The 14147-nt window shown below is 38.3% G+C and overlaps 1 protein-coding gene across 1 annotated transcript in view; it reads left to right on the top strand.

Moving 5' to 3' along the window:
- Nucleotides 1-464: 464 nt before the first annotated feature.
- The window catches only part of TRAT1 (T cell receptor associated transmembrane adaptor 1), a 49536-nt gene continuing 35853 nt past the window's right edge, over nucleotides 465-14147 (top strand). Inside the window, exon 1 of the mRNA XM_055418243.2 lies at nucleotides 465-659. Coding sequence (XP_055274218.2) covers nucleotides 653-659 — 7 coding nt within the window. The 5' untranslated portion in view covers nucleotides 465-652. The remainder of the gene's footprint in view (nucleotides 660-14147) is intronic.

The following is a 14147-nucleotide window of genomic DNA, read 5'->3' on the forward strand; positions in this document are numbered from 1 at the left end:
CACCTCAAATATAACACAGTCAACAGCTGAGCATGCCTGGGGGCTTCTTACCGTTTCCTCCTCAGTTTAGTGTGTTTTATTTTGTCTTCATATGACCTCACTTGGGAGGAGATCCCTAGATTTTCTCCTGAGAGATGGGAAATCCTTGTTGTTCAGTCGCTAAGTTTTATCCGACTCTTTGCGACCCCACGGACTGCAGCAGCCAGGCTTCCCTGTCCTTCACTATCTCTTGGAGTTTGCTCAAACTCACATCCATTGAGTCAGTGATGCCATCCAACCATCTCATCCTACCTAGTCTAATTTACACATTGATTTTATTATTTGTTTTAACATTAGTTAGGTACTGATAAAAGTTCAAATACCAGGGTACAGAGGCTTGTGGGATTTTACTTCTCACGTTTAACAAAAAAATTTAACAGCCTACTGGTTTCAGATCAAAACTCTAGAAGCCTCCATCACCACATTTCCTGTTTGTAACTGAACAAAGTACACGCAGAAGATTTTAAGAAGAGAGGAAAAACTGAGGTGCAGATAAAGTTTACTGACACTTCTAACAACAGAGCAACATTACTTAGAAAAAAAAGCTTGCAGGAGTATTTTTAATTCATACACTTGCCAATGGCTGCATAAGGATTTCTCAAAGAAAAAAAGCATGACAGGTAAGTGGCATTTTAAATTTTGCTCAATTCATATGCCTAAGAATTTACATAATAATGTCTAAGCCTCTAGCAAAAAGATACTTAATAAAGGTTTGGAAAGTAATTAAGTTTACACAATTATTTTAAAAGTGTGAGATGAACTTTATAATAATTAGACTGTATTTGAAGTATATCAATGAGCATAAATTGCCTACTTTGTCTTAAAAAGTTGGACAGTATTTTATAATATAAAGCTAAATGTAGCTATTGGGTATGTGTTCCTTGATGCATGCTAAGTAGCGTCAGTCATGTCTGACTCTTTGTGATCCTGTAAACTGTAGCCTGCCAGACTCCTTTGTCGATGGGATTCTCCAGGCAAGACTACTCCAGGCCAGAGTGGGTAGCCATTCCGTTCTCCAGGGGATCTTCTTGACCTGGGGATAGAACCTGGTCTCCTGCATTGCAGGCAGATTCTTTATTGCTGAGCCACTGGGGAAGCCCCTGTTCCTTGATAATCATCCCATTTAAAGTACTTGTTATTTTTAGAGGATCTTTCCTTGACCTTGCATTTTTTATAATTTTTATAGTTTAATTATAAAGCAAGAAAAGCATTCTGGGATTGACATTTATGCACTGCTATATTTAAAATGAATAACCAACAAGGACCAACTGTATAGCACGGGGGCCTCTGCTCAGTATTATATAACAGCCTAATCAAGAAAGGAATTTGAAAAAGAACAGAGACATGTATACATTTACCTAAATCACCTTGTTGTACACCTGAAACTATTAATAACATTCATTGTTAATCATCTATACTCCAATATAAAATAGTTAAAAAAATTAAGCAGGTTAGAAGTAACAACATTCTAATTCCTTACACTTTAGGCATTGTATTAGTTTCCCAGAAATCAATTAAATCATCAACTTTCAGAGAGATGACAATTTGTAAAGGCCAGCGAAAATACCGTCATCTTTGGAAAGAACTGTAAGGGTTGAATCCACATTTATTAGCCTAATTTCTGCTCCACGTTGACTATCATTCCTCCTTTATTCTTTAAGGTACTTTTAATTTCTTTAAATGTTATAAGAGAAAAGTGAAAGTCTGTCAGTCCTATCCAACTCTTTGTGATTCTATGGAATTCCCTAGGCCAGAATACTAGAGTGTATAGACTTTCCCTTCTCCAGGGGATCTTTCCAACCCAGGGATCGAACCCAGGTCTCCCGCATTGCGGGCAGATTCTTTACCAGCTAAGCCACAAGGGAAGTCCCAGAATACTGGAATGGGTAGCCTATCCCTTTTCCAGCCAATCTTCCCGACCCTGGAATTGAACCTGGGTCTCTTGCATTGCAGGAGAATTCTTTACCAACTGAGCTATCAGGGAAGCCGCATTATAAGAGAAGCTATATATAATATATAAAGTGGGAGAAGTGTGGAATACAAATGAAAAAATTTAGTTTCCATCACTTTAGAAGATATTCCTTCCAACTTTTGCTTCTATGTATTTACTTGGTTTGCTTTTCATAACTAAAATAATAATGTTTATAAAATCATATGTTCAGTGTTTTTCACTAACGTTATCACCATCTCCATCTTCATGGTAAGTTCTGTTTAGTTGTTTTGTATGAATGCACAGTGACATCAATTGAGTTATAGTTTACTTAGTCATTTGTTTATTGTTAGACATTTATGTTGCATCCAGTCTTTTTATATTTTAAATCACAGAGGGATGAACAACTCTGTAGCTTTTTCTATATTTAGAATATTTTCTTAGGAAAGATTCCTAGACATAGAATTACTGAATAAGAAGTTATGAACATTTTAAGTATCATTATTGTCAAATTGCTTTTCCAAGATTGCTGTCAATCTTCTATCATCCTAGAAGTGTTTCTCCTTAACAAGCTGGTCTCAGTTTTATAAATCTTTACTAATTTGATAAGCACAACATGCTAAGCCATTGTTTAATATGTATTACTCTAATTATAATGAAAATGAACATTTTTGCATAGGTTGGTTTTCAAATTGTTTATAATTCTATCATTTGTGAATTATCTGTTTATATCTTTTACTTTTAACTGTGCTAACAGTATTTTTTACATCAATATGTATGAGCCATTTGTAGAAGATAATAGATATTATAATATCTGTGAATTTGCTTCCCAATGTTTTGGTTGATGGATTTTAAAATTGATTGATTGGATTATTCCACAGGGAACATAAATTGATGTATGATTTTCACAATTCTCTTTATGTTTCCCAGGTACATGTACACATATTAGCAAAGAACAAAAACAATTGTACTAGTTTTGCTAGTGCCCTGCAGAAATGAACATAGCAATAGTAGGAATAATTGCTATGAGCTGACAGTCATGGGGAACTTGGCAAGTGTGGGAAGGCTGAGGGCAGTGAATATGACATTCAACTATTTCCCATTAATTAATTTTAAATTTGGAGAAGATAATAAAATTTTCTCCTGAGTATTTCATAATTTAGATTTTTCCAGTGTAATGCAGAAGCTCCTCCATTGACAATTAAGACCTAAAATTCCACAGAAGATAAAATATGTACAGTATTTGCCATTAAAGCCTCATAGATCTTAAAAGCCAAGAAACAAAAGGAAACATGCTTAATATGAAAGGAGAGACTCAGACTATAGTATTTTTTAAATTAGATAGGTGAAGTAAAAGAGAAAACAAATGTGAACACAATGGAAAAGTGAGATTATTCCTAGTTGAGTAAAAACAATGTATGAAAAGTAAAACCCGAAGTTTTCCTTCTCTCCTACCTAAATGGTTTGTTGGTAAAGAATCTGCCTGCAATGCAGGAGACTCCAGTTCGATTACTGGGCCTAGAAGACCCCCTGGAGGAGGTCATGGTAACCCTCTCCAGTATTCTTGCCTGGAGAATCCCCAGGGACAGAGGAGCCTAGCGGGCTACAGTCCATGAGGTCACAAAGAGTTGGACACGACTGAACGACTCAGTGCAGCACAGCACACATGGCTTGTAGTCCCTGCATCAGTAAGTGTGCCAGCATCCCAGTTCCTACTGTGCTTCACATAATCAGGATTAGCTGAATCAAAAGGCAAAATCAGCTCTTTGGGCTGCTATTAATTTAATTTAAACAATGATTCAGTCTAGTTACACATTGCTGTTTTTTTTGAAGGGAAAAAAAAAGGTTTTCATTGTCTTTATTCAGTTTCTTTTCCCTTGAGCCTCAGTCATCTTTTGAGAGCAATGAAAGTTTGTCTTTTAGAGACTAGACAGGACTCATTTATGAATCTTTTGAATACAGATGTTCTTTAAAAGTAGGTCCAACACAATCATTTAAATAGGTAATAATTGACAGTTAACCCAGCAATGATTGTCATGTAAAGCTCACAACTCTAAGAAATAAATACCTGCAAATTGCTAGTTAATAATAAATAAATATTGAACTCTTTTCCAGACTTTTTTTTTTCATTTAATTTTCTCAGCATTCCTGACTTAAAAAGGAAAGAAACAATTAACAGGCCTTCTTAAAACATTCAAGAAAAGTAGTAGTTACAGTATTTTGTTGGATGAAGTTGCACATACCTATGCCATCTTCAGAGGCTCTTACCAAGGTGGTTCTCCCACAGGAAAGAGTAAGTACATATACAAAATGGAGCAGCTAAAAGTACAGAAAAATACAGATTCATCTACAGTAGGGATTTTGGCAGACTTCAAAATCCCAATAGGTCTTCCCAAGCTTAACAATTCTGAGTTTAATTATGAAAGAAATGACGAGTCTAATACTAGAGGAATCATAACTAGATGTCTTAAAATCTACCCTCCCTGTCACTCCCCTATGTACACTTTTCTCAGGTAAAATCAATAAGTATTGGTTAAGAGGAATCATGATGTACTAGAAAGAGGGGACCTTTGTGTCACATAGATGGTTTCTGAACACCAGATTTATAGTTGGCTTAGTGTGACAGTCCAGCTTCCCTTGTGGCTCAACTGGTAAAGAATCCATCTGCAATGCGGGAGACCTGGATTTGATCCCTGGGTTGGGAAGATCCCCTAAAGAAAGGAATAGCTACCCACTCTAGTATTCTGGTCTGGAGAATTCCATGGACCATATAGTCCATGGGACTGCAAAGAGTCGGACACAACTGAGCGATTTTCACTTTCGCTCTGTGGGGAGGGTCAGTGATCTGCAGAAAGTCACACCTTCTGCCTCTTTCCCTATACACTGTTCCAAAACAGACATTCCAAAGCTTCATATTGCTAATGTCCCTCTTCCCATCATGGCCCCTTCCTGACATGTATCATTCACTTTTCAAATAACCTATTCATAATAGACACATTTAAGTTTTCAATTTTTGCATTAAAAAGTTTCTTATTTACTTGAAAGCCTGGGAATAGATTTGAGAATCTCTTCCAGTGATGCAATCCATGATTCTAATGCCTTTGATTGATGGGATAATGCATATGGACAGTAGTGGCAGAGGCTGTGTAGACAGTGGCAGTGTGCAAAAAAGAGTCATCAATAATGTGCCTAGTTTGCAACCAAATGATCACCACAATAAAATGTTCATTTCATGAGTAGAATCATGGAGACTAATATCAGCATTTTTATGTTGAACTATCAGTTCAGTTCAGTCGCTCAGTCGTGTTCAACTCTTTGTGACCCCATGGACTGCTGCACACCAGGCTTCCCCGTCCATCACCAACTCCTGGAGCATGCTCAAACTCATGTGCATTGAGTCGGTGATGCCATCCAACCATCTCATCCTGTCATCCTCTTCTCCTCCTGCCTTCAATCTTTCCCAGCATCAGTGTCTTTTCCAAGGAGTCAGTTCTTCACATCAGGTGGCCAAGGTATTGGACTTTCAGCTTCAGCCTCAGTCCTTCTAATGAATATTCAGGACTGATTTCCTTTAGGATGGACTGGTTGGATCTCCTTGCAGACCAAGGGACTCTCAAGAGACTTCTCCAACACCACAGTTCAAAAGCATCAGTTCTTTGGCACTCAGCTTTCTTTATAGTCCAAATTTCACATCCATACATGACTACTGGAAAAACCATAGCCTTGACTAGACAGACCTTTGTTGGCAAAGTAATGTCTCTGCTTTTTAATATGCTGACTAGGTTGGCCATAGCTTTTCTTCCAAGGAGCAAGCGTCTTTTAATTTCAATGGCTGCTGTCACCATCTGCAGTGATTTTGGAGCCCAAGAAAATAAAGTCTCTCACTGTTTCCATTGTTTCCCCATCTATCTGCCATGAAATGAAAGGACTGAATGCCATGATTTTAGTTTTTTGAATGTTGAGTTTTAAGCCAACTTATATTTAAACTGCTATTAGCCCCTGGTGGGTTTTCCTGCTGGCTCAGCTGGTAAAGAATCTGCCTGCAATGCAGAGACCCAGATTTGATCCCTGGGTCAGGAAGATTCCCTGGAGAAGGAAGGAAGTCACAGCCCACTCCAGTATTCTTGCCTGGAGAATTCTATGGACGGAGGAGGCTGGTGGGCTATAGTCTATGGGACCACAAAGAGTCAGACATCACTGAGCGACTCACACACACACACGTTAGCCCCTGGTAGTTGAAAGTTCATTTAATTTGGGGCAATTTGAATCTTTGTGTTTTGTGGCATTGATATTTTTGAAGAGTATAGCTAGTTATTTTGTAGAATGTCCCTTAATTTGGGTTTACCTAAATGTTTTATCATGATTAGATTCAGATTATGTACTTTGGGCAGGAATCCCACAGAAGTGATGTTGAGTCCCTTTGGGGCCTTATGTGGAGACGTGTGCTGTTGATTAGTCCCAAAGTTATTAACTTTGATAACTTCATTAAGGTGGTATCTGCCAGATTTTTTCATTGTATAGTTATTATATATTGTTAATGTAATAACATTCTAGAGTTAATTTACTCTTAGTTTGCTCTTATTTTACAATTAGTATCTTTTATTATTATTTTTTTAAATATTTATTTATTTATTTGGCCACACTGGGTCTTCAGTTGCGGCATGTGGGACCTAGTTCCCCAACCAGGGATTGAACTCAGGCCTCCTGCATTGGGAGTTTAAGAGTCTTAACCACTGGAACATCAGGGAAATCCTTACAGTTAGTATCTTATGAGGAGTTTGAAACTGCAAATATCCTGTTCCTCAAATGTTTATACACTAGTGTCCATTGATGATTTTTGCCTGCATCTATGTTATTCTGACTCTCATATAGTTTCATCATTTCTTTTACATTTATTGGCTTTCAACTCTAAGGATGAACTTGTCCTTTTCCCCTATCTGTATCAGTGTGGACTCAGAAATTCTTTCCGTATTCAATAGGTTACAATCCTACTATCACTTTTTATTTTAATATTCAGATTTTCCAGATATAGCTAAAGGGAACTACTTCAAAGTGGCTTCTGTGCCCTTTTAACGTGTCCCTAGTGGAGAAGGAAATGGCAACCCACTCCAGTGTTCTTGCCTGGGGAATCCCAGGGACAGGGGAACCTGGTGGGCTGCCATCTATGGGGTCGCACAGAGTCGGACACGACTGAAGCGACTCAGCAGCAGCAGCAGCAGCAGTTGAAAGCTAGTTAGAAACTTCAGTCATAGTTTTCCTATCTGACATTGCCTCACTAATAACGTCCCAAAACATTTCATTTTTTAACAGTATAGACAGCTAAATTAAAATTGTGTAAGAGTACTCTTTAAAAGCTATATGAAAGTAATTACAATTAATGAATAATGGTACTAAAGATTACATTTGTCAGACAAGAAATTTTAGGTACTTCACACATCCACTGTTGTAAGAGGCACTGTTAGCATTGAATAGATACCCGCGTGGGTATACTGCATATGGAAAGTAACTCAGTAAGAGGAGGTGCGAAGTGTATGTGTGAGTCTGTATATGTGAACATTTACACAAAACTACCATTCTAGTTGAAAATCTCCACCATTTAGCTGTTTAATATCTTCTCATCTCTTTTTTGTTTGTTTGTTTTGCTTTACAAAATAGGGCATTTATTGTTGGCAATCAAAATTTTTGAAAGATATCAAGAGTGTCATGAAACACAAAGCTTCCAAATAAAAATCTTCCTACTTTTAACTCGGATCACATTACCAAAGAAAAATATCTTGGGAAATAGAAGGGTTACACAGGAATCATAGACTCCTAAAATTAGGGGAAACCTAGAGACCATGTGATACAAAATCCCTACATATTAGAATTTAGCCTGTTTTAAAATGTCTGCAACTGATCAAAGCAAATTTACTGTTCTAGCAAATGACAAAACCCAGCTCTAAAGGGATGTACAGTGTGGTCCAAGTTCTTTCCTTGGAATTGCTGATGTATTTCGTGAAAATTATTAGGGCTTTCCTAAAGCCTTTAGTATAAGTGTAATCTTGTGACATTTCTTTGGTTATTTCTTTGCTGCTCAGAGCAAAATTATCTTCTTGTGACAATTAATGGACTATGGAAACTTCATAAGTGAAATATATTTTTGTGAATGATAAGAATTTATAGCTAGAATCAGTGTAATTTTAAAATGAAATTAGAATCTTCTGCTTGCTGCTTTGAAGTACACCTTTTCCTACTCTGCTTCGGTTTATTTACACAAAGCACAACTATTTATTCAGTAGATACTAAATACTAGTTTCTGTGGGAAATGGAAAGGGAAAAAAAGGTAAGTACGAAGGAGACTAATTTTGTTAGTTCTCTGAAGGATGATTTTATTAGTTCTCCCAAGGATGATAAATTCCAGAGATTTATTATATTTTCTATGTATTTATTTGCTCTCTTACCCTTCCCCCAGAAAGGGAAGTATTAGTTCGTAGAACAGTACATACAAATAGTACATAGAATAGGACACATAAAGGAGAGCCAAAGAGATTAGCACGAAGAGGAAAGGAGAAAGGGGTGCAGTTAATTCACAAAAGTGAGTAGCATATAATCCTACTGCATGTCAAATGACACACAAGGTTATACAGATGGCCAGCGACAATATTGACCAGTGACAATATTCACGTGGATGATTAGAGTAAGAATTTACCCTTTCTTGAGGAGATCCTCAGCTTCATATACCTTTTGTAATGTGGTCTGAGTTACAAGTAGGAAGATTTTCATGCAGAAGCTTTGTATTTCATGACATTTTTGACACCAGTGATGTATTAAACAATATCTTCTAGTCCATAGCATCTCTATAATTAATAAATTCAGCAGCAAGTTTCATACAGTTGATTCCCAAAATAAGTTTTATTTTGTCCTGATAACAAAGGCAGAAAATGTAGAAAATGAAAGAGAATAAAAGGAGCAATCAAGAGTTAATTTGTATTTTCTGACTATAAGCTGAAATTTAGAATTGTTGCTATTTTACACAGGTCATCAGCTGAGATGGAAGCAAGTTCTATATTCTTTTAAGAAATCTTGGGAACTTAAGTAGGACATGTCCTAGTGTAAAAATAATCAAAGCCTCCATTCAGAGGTTTTCCTAGGTAAAATCTGCAGGGAGAGTCAAAAAATTTTCCAAAATCTGTTTTGCATCTTTTAACCATGTTAATAAATGAACGATCAAATCCCTAAAATATATGACATGATGATTAGATGTAGTAATTCTAGATGGTCAGTGTGATCAATGCAAAGAAATAGAGGAAAATAATAGAATGGGAAAGACTGGAGATCTCTTCAAGAAAATTAGAGATACCAAGGGAACATTTCATGCAAAGATGGGCACAATAAAGGTCAGAAATGGTATGGACTTAACAGAAGCAAAAGATATTAAGAAGAGGTGGCAAGAATACACAGAAGAACTATACAAAAAAGATCTTTACAACCCAGATAATCACGATGGTGTGATCACTCACCTAGAACCAGACATCCTTGAATGTGAAGTCAAGTGGGCCTTAGGAAGCATCACTACAAACAAAGCTAGTGGAGGTGATGGAATTCCAGTTGAGCTCTTTTGAATCCTAAAAGACGATGCTGTGAAAGTGCTGCACACAATATACCAGCAAATTTGGAAAACTTAGCAATGACCACAGGACTGGAAAGGGTCAGGTTTCATTCCAATCCCAAAGAAAAGCAATGCCAAAGAATGCTCAAGCTACCGCACAATTGCACTCCACTCACATGCTAGCAAAGTAATGCTTAAAATTCTCCAAGACATGTTTCAACATTATGTGAACCGTGAACTTCCAGATGTTCAAGCTGGATTTAGAAAAGGCAGAGGAACCAGAGATCAAACTGCCAACATCTGCTGGATCATCAAAAAAGCAAGATAATTCCAAAAAAAATCTACTTCTGCTTTATTGACTATGCCGAACCCTTTGACTATTTGGATTACAACAAACTGTGGAAAATTCTGGAAGAGATGGGAATACCAGACCACCTGACCTGCCTCCTGAGAAACCTGTTTGCAGGTCAAGAAGCCACAGTTAGAACTGGACATGGAACAACAGACTGGTTCCAAATAGGAAAAGGAGTATGTCAAGGCTGTATATTGTCACCCTGCTTATTTAACTTATAATGCAGAGTACATCATAAGAAATGCTGTACTGGATGAAGCACAAGCTGGAGTCAAGATTGCCGGGAGAAATATCAATAACCTCAGATATGCAGATGACACCACCCTTATGGCAGAAAGTGAAGAAGAACTAAAGAGCCTCTTCATGAAAGCGAAAGAGGAGAGTGAAAAAGTTAGCTTAAAACTCAACATTCAGAAAACTGAGATCATGGCATCTGGTCCCATAACTTCATGGCACATAGATGGCAAAACAGTGGAAAAAGTGACAGACTTTATTTTCTTGGGCTCCAAAATCACTGCAGATAGTGACTGCAGCCGTGAAATTAAAAGACACTTGGTCCTTGGAAGATAAACTATGACCAACCTAGACAGCATATTAAAAAGCAGAGATTTTACTTTGCCAACAGAGGTCTGTCTTGTCAAAGCTATGGTTTTTCCAGTAGTCATGTATGGATGTGAGAGTTGGACTATAAAGAAAGCTGAGTGCTAGAGAACTGATGCTTTTGAACTGTGGTGCTGGAGATCCAACCAGTCCATCCTCAAATATCAGTCCTGAATATTCATTGGAAGGACTGATGATAAAGGTGAAACTCTAATACTTTGGCCCCCTGATGTGAAGAACTGACTCCTTGGGAAAGACCCTGGTGCTGGGAAAGATTGAAAGCAGGAGGAGAAGGGGATGACAGAGGTTGAGATGGTTGGATGGCATCTCCGACTCGATGGACATTAGTTTGAGTAAGCTCCGGGAGTTAGTGATGGACAGGGAAGCCTGGCGTGCTGCAATCTGCAGGATTGCAAAGAGTCGGACATGACTGAGCAATTGAACTGAACTGAATTCTAGATGGACCATTTCTAAAGCAAGGCTATGCTGTGCTAAGTCACTTCAGTCCTGTCTGACTCTTTATGACTCTGTGGACTGTAGCCTGCCAGACTCCTCTCTCCAGCGGATTCTCCAGGTGAGAATACTGGAGTGGGATGCTATGCCCTCTTCCAGGGGATCTTCCTGACCCAGGGATTGAACCCGCAGCTTTTGAGACTCCTGCACTGCAGGCAGATTCTTTATCACAGAGCCACCGGGGAAGTCCAAGCAAGGCTACAAGTCACCCCTAATTTGGCCAAAGGTAAATTATTAAAATATCTATTAAATTCTTAATTTTAGGCAGCGCAGCTTTTCGGTTAATAAGCTATATTCTTAGATAAGTTATACTATACTACACTATATTATTTTCTAGGCCAGAAATAAAAAGAAATCATAAAGAACATCTGCCAAAAACTTATTTGTGTTTTAAATGCAAGAGTTAGTCTTCCATTATTCTCTGACAAAGAATAGACAAAAGAGCTATTTCATGAGGCAACTCTTGGTTTACGTAGATAGAACCTTGTTGTCAGCTTATAGGAAGACATCCATTTTTCTGTTCTCATAGTAGGAAAGTGTACATTTAATACATAAACATAAACATATGAGGTTTTTAAGATAAAGGTTGAAGAGAAGAGAATGAAAGCACATCCCCATTCCATGCCTCTCAAAATGATTATGTGGTCTGTGACAATTGTTTACACTCACCCTGACTCTTGTGTTTTATGCAAGCATCCCAGTTTTATGCAAGCATATGTATCCTGGGTTGCAATAGAGCTCAGAGCTTAGCTCAGCTAATGGTATTTTCTAAATTCCTTTTTTTCAGGAGATTTTAATGGACACTACTCAAACTTCTCAAAGACTGAGTTTTTAAGCAAGAAAATAAAATTTTACCTTTATGGTTGTGACCACCCATAAATCTAATCGGATAGCCAGCTGTTAGCACTAGCTTACTTGTATCAAGTTTCCTAGGATACAACTTATAGGTAGAATTTTTGGCAAATACAGGCTCAGGGCAAAGAGAATTAGGATGGTAAATTGATGAGTAGCTTCACCAAAGCGACAATGAGTTATTCCTTTCTCAGGGGTCTGTTTCCTAGCTTCTGGGAAATAGGTCTTCTTCTCAATAGTACTAGAGACAAATGTAACAGAATCTTCAATCCGTCTTTTCCTGGGTTGTGGACGTGTCTAGATTTCATACTTGAGCAGAACCCTTCTGTTGGCCCTGGTTATTAAGCTGCCCTCTTCACTTTACTCATTTAGTCAGTAGACACATAATTAGTGAGCACCTACTTTGTGCTGAATAGGATATAGAAATAATAGTAGAAGTCTTACTATTATGTGTGTTCAGTCGCTAAGTCATGTCCAACTCTTTGTGACCCTGTGGACAGCAGCACACCAGGCCCTGCTGTCCCTCACTGTCTCCTGGAGTTTGCCCAAGTTCATGTCCAGTGAGTTGGTGATACCATTCAACATCTCATCCGCTGTCGCCCCCTTCTCCTTTTGCCTTTGATCTTTCCCAGCATCAGGGTCTTTTTAAATGAGTCAGCTCATCGCATCAGATGACCAAAGTAAGAAGATAATAGCAATAGCACTAGCTCCCATTTATTGGGCATTTTATTAGTGAGAAACATCATTACACAAATCACTTTATATGTCTTTACTCAATGAGTCTTATTAACAGTAGGTGCATTGAGGAAGTTGAAGTGTGAAGATAATATATCAATAAGATACTCTTTCTCTTCTTTGGGAGGTTCAGTCTAGCAGGGAGGAGTTTTTATACATAAATGATTACTTTGATGTTTGTTGAAATGTAAAGGGATATATGAGATGTTACTTGGTGAGGGACAGGTGGTCCTGCTTGAGTGCTTCAAGGAGAAGGCACTTTTGAAGGATGACTAGGAATTTGTCAGATGGCCAAGGAGAAAGCTATTTCAGGACAAGGGGCAAATGTCCAGACATAAAGTATGGTCTCTGTTGAAAATTGCAAGTGCTTCAGAATGATTGGAGCATGGTCTACTGTTGGGTGTATATAGTAGACAAGTCCTGAAACACAGACAGAAAACTTAAAGTAATATTTTGTAGAAATAACTTTGCCGACAGAGGTCTGTATAGTCCAAGCTATAGTCTTTCCAGTAGTCATGTATGGATGTGAGAGTTGGACCATAAAGAAGGCTGAGTGCTGAAGAACTGGCGTTCTCAAATTGCGGCGTTGGGAGAAGACTCTTGAGAGTCCCCTTGCACAGTAAGGAGATCAAATCAGTCAATCCTAAAGGAAATCATCCCTGAATGTTCATTGGAAGGACTGATGCTGAAGCTGCAGTACTTTGGCCACCTAATGGGAAGAAGCCAGCTCACTGGAAAAGACCCTGATGCTGGGAAAGATTGAAGGCAAAAGGAGAAGAGGGTGACAAATGATGAGATGGTTGGATAGCATCACCAACTCAATAGACATGAACTTGGGCAAACTCCAGGAGACAGTGATGGGCTGGGAGGTCCGTCAGGCTGCAGTCCATGGCTTTGCAGAGTCAGACATGACTTAGTGACTTAACAACAACAACGACAAAACTCATGGTAAAGAAAGAAAAGGGATTCCCAGGTGGCCCAATGGTAAAGAATCAGCCTGTAATGCAAGAGATGTGAGTTCAATCCCTGGGTCAGGAAGTTCCATTTAGAAAGAAATGGCAACCCACTTCAGTATTCTTGCCTGGAAAATTCCATTGACAAAGGAGCCTGGCATGCTACAGTCCATGGAATCACAAAGAGTTGGACATACCTGAGCACACAATATGCAAAGAAAAGTGTGATGTTCTCTATGTTTAGGGCAGAGGTGGGAGCAGCCACCTTCTCCTGAAGGACCTATGTCACAGGCTCCAGAGAAAAAATAAAGGGAAAACTTTCTTCAGAAACTCTGGAAAAGAGGAGTGTATGGGAACAGTGTGTAAAGATAGTAGTCGGGTTAAGAGTGGTGATTGGTGGAGCAAGGATTAACTCAAAGAGCCATAAAGTCAGGGCCAATTGAACTAATAGGAACAGAGGCCAAACTGACCTGAGAAGGGTCTGCTTAGTACTCTGTTTCCAAACACTGGCCATCAAGATGGCAAAATTCTTTGATCCAGTAATTCAGTTTAAGGAATTTTTACCTTAAATTAATATTGGGTGTA

The sequence above is a fragment of the Moschus berezovskii genome, chromosome 1, assembly GCF_049115385.1.
Source record: "Moschus berezovskii isolate FMDL1 chromosome 1, NW_MosBer_1.0, whole genome shotgun sequence".
Classification (NCBI taxonomy): domain Eukaryota; kingdom Metazoa; phylum Chordata; class Mammalia; order Artiodactyla; family Moschidae; genus Moschus; species Moschus berezovskii.